This window comes from Zea mays, chromosome 9, assembly GCF_902167145.1.
Source record: "Zea mays cultivar B73 chromosome 9, Zm-B73-REFERENCE-NAM-5.0, whole genome shotgun sequence".
Classification (NCBI taxonomy): domain Eukaryota; kingdom Viridiplantae; phylum Streptophyta; class Magnoliopsida; order Poales; family Poaceae; genus Zea; species Zea mays.
The window spans coordinates 135,269,695-135,277,498 of NC_050104.1; the positions used below are offsets into that span (position 1 = coordinate 135,269,695).

At 45.3% G+C, this 7,804-nt stretch overlaps 1 protein-coding gene across 1 annotated transcript; it reads left to right on the plus strand.

The window, feature by feature from the left end:
* The first annotated feature begins 1,131 nt into the window (after nucleotides 1–1,131).
* Nucleotides 1,132–6,053, plus strand: LOC100382566 (putative protein kinase superfamily protein). The gene is made up of 7 exons (NM_001175298.1): nucleotides 1,132–1,575; nucleotides 1,689–1,973; nucleotides 2,062–2,379; nucleotides 3,065–3,292; nucleotides 3,792–3,892; nucleotides 5,004–5,121; nucleotides 5,398–6,053. Exons 1-7 carry the CDS (start codon nucleotides 1,264–1,266, stop codon nucleotides 5,680–5,682), a joined length of 1,647 nt encoding a protein of 548 aa, NP_001168769.1. The 5' UTR covers nucleotides 1,132–1,263; the 3' UTR covers nucleotides 5,683–6,053.
* The last annotated feature ends 1,751 nt before the right edge of the window (nucleotides 6,054–7,804 follow it).

The window sequence follows — 7,804 nt, forward strand, 5'->3', positions numbered from 1 at the left end:
TAAGTTTATAAATTTCAGATTTACCTATTCAACCCCCTCTAGGCGACTTTCAGATTCCCGCAGGAAATTTTTTTCGTTGCGGGGACAGGGATAGGGAGCTAAAACCTGATGGGGAATTCCCTGTTGCCATCCCTACCCATGGTTTGCGGGCTGCACATACCGCCTATGACTGGTACAACACAGGCGCGCCTTCTGCCTGTATTTAATGCGGGCGCCCCCATGCCAGAGCGCGTGAGGCTATGCCTGGCGGCTTTCACGATGCGCCACAGGCCTCGTGGCAACACAGTATCACTGCCTAAGGGGAGAGTAGGGAACTGGGAGCATACACAGACGTGGCAACCGTGGACCTCTCCTGGTTGGGGGTCCAGATGACACTTGTGGAGGTCCGAGTTTCATTCGTAATGGCCCGGACACGTAGCTACACGAGACCTCCCTTGGCCGGTGGTCCGGATGGCATACATAGGGGTTTGGGTCCAAATGACATATGCATTTTTAATCTAAAACCAATTATATTTTGGAACAAAGAGAGTATATAGAAATCGTACGATGCACGAAAAACCTAACTAGTAAGGATTAGTTTAACAACATCATTTTTTCAATGGGTTTTCCTTTTTAAGAGAAATTAGTTTTTTTGGAAAAATAAGAACTATTTGAAAAAATAGAATTAACAAACTAGCACTAAAATAAGATCAAGAGAAATTAGTTAATTTTTTCCTTCGGAAAATAGTCTGCCCCGTGTTTAGCCTGAGAGTCTCAGGGGGTGTTTGGTTTATAGGGACTAAACTTTAGTCCCTCTACTTTATTCCATTTTAATTCATAAATTGTTAAATATGGAAACTAAAATAGAGTTTTAGTTTCTATATTTAGTAATTTAGGGACTAAAATGGAATAAAATGGAGGGACTAAACATTAGTCCCTAGAAACCAAACACCCCCTCACATGGCCTGGCATGGCCGCATGAGCACATCCACATCATGCCCAGTCGGGCAAGCTAGCTATGATCTGGACGGACACCGAGACAGAACGAGAGAGACCATCAGCTTTCAGCAGCTTGCAGGCTTGCAGCTGAGCTGAGAGAGTCAAACCCTCCGGAGTCCGGAAAACGGGCACAACCACCTCTCCTCTGGGTCTCGTACTCTCGTCGGTCCCCTCTCCGGTCCACACTCCCTCGCGCCCGCTCCACTCCACTTCCCTTCCCCAGTCGGCCAGTCCCCATCCCCACCCCCAGCCCCATGAGCCGCCGCCGGTGACCAGCAACATCCCATGGGCTGCGTGCACGGCCGCCCCCCCGCGTCCAGCCCCGACCACCCACCGCAGCTGCCCGAGCCGCCGGCTCCCGCGGCGACGCAGGAGGCCGCCGGGAAGGCCGAGCAGCCGGCGGCGCCAGCTGAGAAGCCGGCTTGGCGGGAGAGGCGCTCCCGCTCGTCGCGCAATGCCCCCGCCCCTAGCTTCGCCAACAGGGCGCGCGGGGAGCAGGTCGCCGCCGGCTGGCCCGCCTGGCTCTCCGCCGTCGCCGGCGAGGCCATTGACGGATGGACCCCGCGCCGCGCCGACTCCTTCGAGAAGATTGACAAGGTACGTCCGCGCGCCCTTCCATTGTCCCTTTCTCCCTCTCGCGGTTCGTGGTGCCGCCATTGGGAGCTGACAAAAGCTTTGTTTGCATCTCTCTGGGCTGCGCCGCCTGGCAGATCGGCCAGGGCACGTACAGCAACGTGTACAAGGCGCGCGACACGGTGAGCGGCAAGATCGTGGCGCTCAAGAAGGTGCGCTTCGACAACCTCGAGCCCGAGAGCGTCCGCTTCATGGCCCGCGAGATCCTCATCCTCCGACGCCTCGACCACCCTAACGTCGTCAAACTCGACGGCCTTGTCACCTCCCGCATGTCCTGCAGCCTCTACCTCGTCTTCGAGTACATGGAGCACGACCTCGCTGGCCTCGCCGCCAGTCCCGAAATTAAGTTCACCGAACCACAGGTCCCTGAGATCCCCAACCACCGTTCCCGCACTGCATCCGCTGGGTGCCATCAGCTTCATGCGCTCACAGCGTGCGAATGGAATGCAGGTTAAGTGCTATATGCATCAGCTGCTGTCGGGTCTGGAGCACTGCCACGACCGGGGGGTGCTGCACCGCGACATCAAGGGCTCGAATCTGCTCCTGGACAACAATGGCATGCTGAAGATTGCAGATTTTGGTCTCGCGTCGTTCTTCGACCCAGACCGTAAACAGCCGATGACGAGCCGGGTGGTGACCCTATGGTACCGCCCACCCGAACTGCTTCTCGGCGCAACGGATTACGGGGTGGGTGTGGACCTGTGGAGTGCAGGGTGTATCCTGGCCGAGTTGCTCGCTGGGAGGCCAATTATGCCAGGACGAACAGAGGTTAGCATAACGTTCTTAACTGCACAATATCTCAATTAGTTATGCTTCATATCTGGCTGAATTCCAGTGAAACATAGCTTGCCTCAGCCTCAGTTCAGGATTCAGCGTAGTTCTGTTATAGATTTCGAGAAAATATTCCATTTTGATTTTTTAGTTTGCTGATTCTGGTATGGTGACTATGGTCGGTGAACGGTGATGGCCTGATGGGGCTGCAGTGAGCTGGTTAGAAAACAGGCTTGCTTCCCATTCGTCACCCCATGCTCAATACCACTATACCAGGCAGGAGGAGGTGAAAACCGAAAATATTCTTGTTCATCATAGTACCGTGACTTGTGAGGAGTAGAGGACTGAGAAGAAACCATAAGAGGAAGATTCCTTTTTTGTTATTTTGTGTCTTTCTTTATGAAACATCTCTGTAGTTTCTGTTGTATAACAAAAAAATTGCCTTCCTTGAAATTCTGATTAAGTTGCCACATGTTTCAGCATTCATTTCCATGCTTTGTCTCCATTTTCTTTTTGAAAATTTCCATGCTGTGATTCATTTTGCATTCAGTCTTCTGCATCTGATTCAATTGACCTGTTGCACCGTTTGTGCATTTCTGTTGTGCATACTATCCAACCCGATGAATAGCAACTGCATTTATCTTCCATATTTCACTGATCTAGTTATGTCTACTCCTTTTAGGTGGAACAGCTACATAAAATTTTTAAGTTGTGTGGCTCCCCAACAGAAGAATATTGGAAAAAGTCGAAGCTACCTCATGCTACAATATTTAAGCCTCAGCAGCCGTACAGAAAGCGAATAAGAGAGACGTTTAAGGATTTTCCACAATCAGCACTGCAGTTGATCGAGACACTACTTGCAATTGATCCAGCAGATCGCTTAACAGCGTCTTCTGCATTAAGAAGTGATGTAAGTTGGTTACCATTTCTCATTATCCTATCTCCATTTGATGGCACAAGACATTTGAAATTCTTTATTTGTGTTAAGTCATCACTAATTTTCATGAGCACAATACTCAATATCTAACAATTTACTGAGAATGTTTCGTTTGTTGGCACATAATGACATATCCAAGGGTCAAATTTAGGCTCAATACCTGAACTTACAGGCATCCTAGCCACTGATAACATGCTGACATTGTATCACATATCCAAAGAACAACTCAATTTATTTTTGTGCAATGTGAGAAAATTTAGATCATGATTCTCTATCTCTCACGATTCCATTGGGAGTTTGGGACTAAAGAATCATACAGTGAATCTAGGCTAGCAGAAACTGTAGGGTTTTCTAGCGCCTGATATTATAGCATTATAGTACCCAGATTCCCATCCTTGTCACACATTTTGTTTTTGTAGTTTTTTTTTGGTTTTGTGCATTAATGCCTTATGTGAACTTTCTATGCATGCAGTTCTTTACAACCGAACCTTTTGCATGCGAACCGTCAAGTCTTCCAAAATATCCTCCAAGCAAAGAGATAGATGTGAAACGAAGAGACGAAGAAGCCAGACGGTTTGTCACCTCACCACTTATTTCATTAGTTAGGATGATCAACAGTGGTATAAACATATCTGCTTTGGGTGTACAGTAACAAATCATGCTATGAGCATAGCAACTGCTGCCTATAATTGTGTTTTGTGGGATAACATTACAATCCTTACACAAAAGAAAAAAAAATCACAAATGAACAAGACCAGTTAGGTTTTATGAACACTTCCAGTTTTATCTTCTGTTTTTCTTGTGGTCTGAAACCACAATTGTTTCATCTACATTTGCCTCACTAACCTAAAAAATATGCAACTTTTACATTTCTGATATTTTAAATTGTTGATATAAGATGTTTCTCTATAAATAATTCCTTAGTATGATAATGTAGAGTCCCATGCTTAGCGGGTGCTTTACTATTGGCAAAAAAAGATTTGAGTCCACATTATTAGAAGGTTCCATGAACGCTAGCTTTGTCTACTATCTGAAAAGAACAAACACGTTATTAGCCTATTAGGCATTGGATCTTTTCCAGGTACTCACTAGTCACCATGAGCATTAACCTTGAAACAGAAGTTGAACAACAACACTGTCATGATTTAGTATATGTAAATAGCATTTCGTCCTCCTTTCAGCTCCTGTTAAACATGAATACTAAAAAGTGAACTAGTTAAATTGACCCAGTACCTTCTGGCATTTCAATGTTAATACATATGTCCTTTGAATAAGTTTTACATAGGGAAAACGAGAAAATCTGACTAAAAGGCCACAGGGTGTATTAGTTTTATGCTTCCATTATGCAATACAGAAGCAAAAAAATGTATTTGTTCTCACAAAACCATTTTAGTTGAATTTAGTACTAACTGTGGTCAAACTTTAAGTGGCACAATTGAGCTAAATGCTCCTGGATGTTGAATATGTTTTGTAGACCTCATAATTGAGTCAAAGGACAACTACTGCCTCTTTTTTCTGTCTGAGTTTTCATTGATTGCATGTCCCGATATCTGCAACTAGTCAAATATCCTAGTGCTACCTTTGAGGCCTTCCCTTCTCCTTATTCGTGGTCTCATGTTAGTTCAGTTGAGCACTTGTTATACACTACCATGATTGTACCTGACTTGTCTACCATGTTCAACAGTTTAAGAGCTGCTGGTGGTAGAGCTAATGGTGATGGAGCCAAGAAGACGAGAACACGTGATCGACCTAAGGCAGTTCCAGCTCCAGAGGCAAATGCTGAACTTCAAGTAAATATTGATGTATGTTGAATGAACTTGTTACTTATGGTACAGTTTGTTACTGTGAGCTGGTCTTTTTAGAGGTTAATAAGATAAGCTTAGGATAGACCTGCTCTCAGCACTTCCAGTCTTTCACATAAGCTCTACATTTTGTAAATTACATCCTACATCGAAGTAGACTTCACGATAGGTCCTCTGAGTCTTATCAGCCATGGTCCAAAAGGAAGCCCATACTACCATAAAGCAAACTTTGCAGTATCGCTGATTTGTGCTAATCCTTTTTTTTCCTTAATACAGAAAAGAAGGTTTATTACTCATGCAAATGCTAAGAGCAAGAGCGAAAAGTTCCCTCCCCCACATCAAGATGGTGCGGTTGGTGTCCCCTTGGATGCTTCAAATCATATGGATCCACTATACGAACCTCCGGACCCATCTTCCTTCAGCACTGTGTTCACTTACGAGAAAGGCGCTGTGCCTACTTGGTCTGGACCATTGGTTGATCCTGCTGCAGTGGTGAACCAAAAGGGCAAGCACAAGTCCGGGCGCTCATCGAAACAGCCGGCCACTGCCCGTGCTCGGTAAGATCCTAAGGATCGATATTTACAGGTAAAAAATAAGGAGACTTCAACATGGTGGGAAAATACTCCATGGCGGCACCTGCACGCTGTTTTGCAAACGAGGCATGCAATGATAAAGTAGTTTGTTGGTTACCTGTTGTCATGTGAGTGATTTTTTTTTCTAGACTTCGTGTATAGGCTGGGGAGGGAGTTGAAGTAGTTACTTCTGTACATTAGGTTTTCTTTCCTGCTCTTTAAGCAGCTGGTGATGTTAGATTCATTTGAATGGAAGCTTAGATCTCTAGTGTTCCCGCCACTACACCCCCTTCCATTGTAACAGTGTGTTCCCTGCATAATCAGTTCTTATCAATTCAATTGAAATCGTAAGTTTTGGTGAAGATTTGATGGATTCATGAACGGTGACATGTATCACGTTGGAAGCTGGAGCCAGGGAGGCAAGTGGTGGGGGCGTGGGGCTGGAGCTGACGGGGCTCTCCTATAGTTGCCGAGTGGCTGTAGTCTCACTAAAGTCTTCTCTATGATTTTTAGTGTACACATACAATATAGAAGTAGAGATGGCAATGGGTAAAAACTCGCTGGGTATTACTTGCTCAAACTCATACTCGCGAAGAAAAAATACGCTCGCTAAAAAACTCATACCCATGACGGGTATAAAATTTTGCCCAAACTCATACCCACGTGGGTTTCAGGTACCTAACGGGTTTCCCATACCCACGAACATCAACATAAAAAATAATTCATCATGTAAATGACATCAGTACATTAATAAGCTAGCATAAAAGGAACAAGTGCTAACTAATTTTAGCCAAATTTTTTTACATGAAGTTTATTTCAATTAGAACATATTCAATTAATAATATTATGAGACATATTTATAAGGAATGTTGATTTTAAGGCGGGTTTTTAAAACCCATAGGTTTGCGGGTATGGGTAGTGGAAGAACAAACCCATGACCACATACCCGTGAGGTTTCCATTTGAACCCATTAACAAACCCATGGGTAGAGAAATTGATCCAAACACATACCCTAATAGAGCAAAAACCCACCGGATTTCGGGTAGCGGGTACCCATTGTCATCTCTATTACATTGGTTTAGTTTAGTCTCTCCTAATTTTTTTTCTAGCTCTGTCCTTAGCTGGCGCAACATTCCTGAATTTCTGATGTTGTACTGTTGCTAGTGATATTGAGTTTGAAGTTTACATCTTGCTGATAACATCAGATTGCGCATAACTTTTATATGGGTGATGGGTGTGGAGCTTTGGTGACTCACGGCTACAGTAGGCCTGTTTTTATTGTAGATTGAAGAATATAGAGGTCTATATATCATGTTAGATAGATCTTACTTAAATAAGATAGTTATTCAAAAACAATCTAACCCTGTATATGTTGTGGGGTGAGACGAGATGAAGTTTTCTCTCTCATTTTTTTCTATGCCCGCGAGATCAGGGATGGTGAGAGAGTAGGTGCTTGTCGTTTTTCTAGAAACCGGGGGGAAAATAAATTTTTGTTCGGTGAGGGATGCAAGCGCGGACTCACTCTGAATGGTGAATCACGTGGATCGAAACGAGAAACTGAGACACAAGAGTTATACTGGTTCAGGCTTTTGCTCTAGTCTAGTGTAGTGGTGATGGTAGTATTGTTTTGAGGCGTGTTACATCAGGTGTGATTGTGTCTGGACGAGGGAGAGAGACTCCCTTTTATACTTCAAGGGATGGTCCCTACAAGAGAGAGATAGAGCGATCAGTTCCTCCGGGTTGTCGGTGGGTTCTCCATAGGGTCGTGCGTAATCATACTCCTAGTATGTCGCATCGTCTCGCTTGTTCGTCATACGACCCCTTGTAGCTAGTTCGTCACCGACACCTTCGTAGTAGTGCGCGGTGGGTCTCGCGGGTCAGTCCCATGGTGCGGTCGTGAGTGGCCCGGCCCTGTCTTTCGTCATGGGCTTGCGTCACCCGCTCGCGTGCGTAGGCATACACCATAGTATTTCAGACATGCGGGTCACTGTAGAGACTCAGACGCTGAGGCCTCTACGACCGGGGTTGACTGCCCCCACGAGTAGTGAGGGTATATCGGTGGGCGCATGCGGGGATGTTTGAAAGGGAAATAGGCTTACACCTTTTTCCTA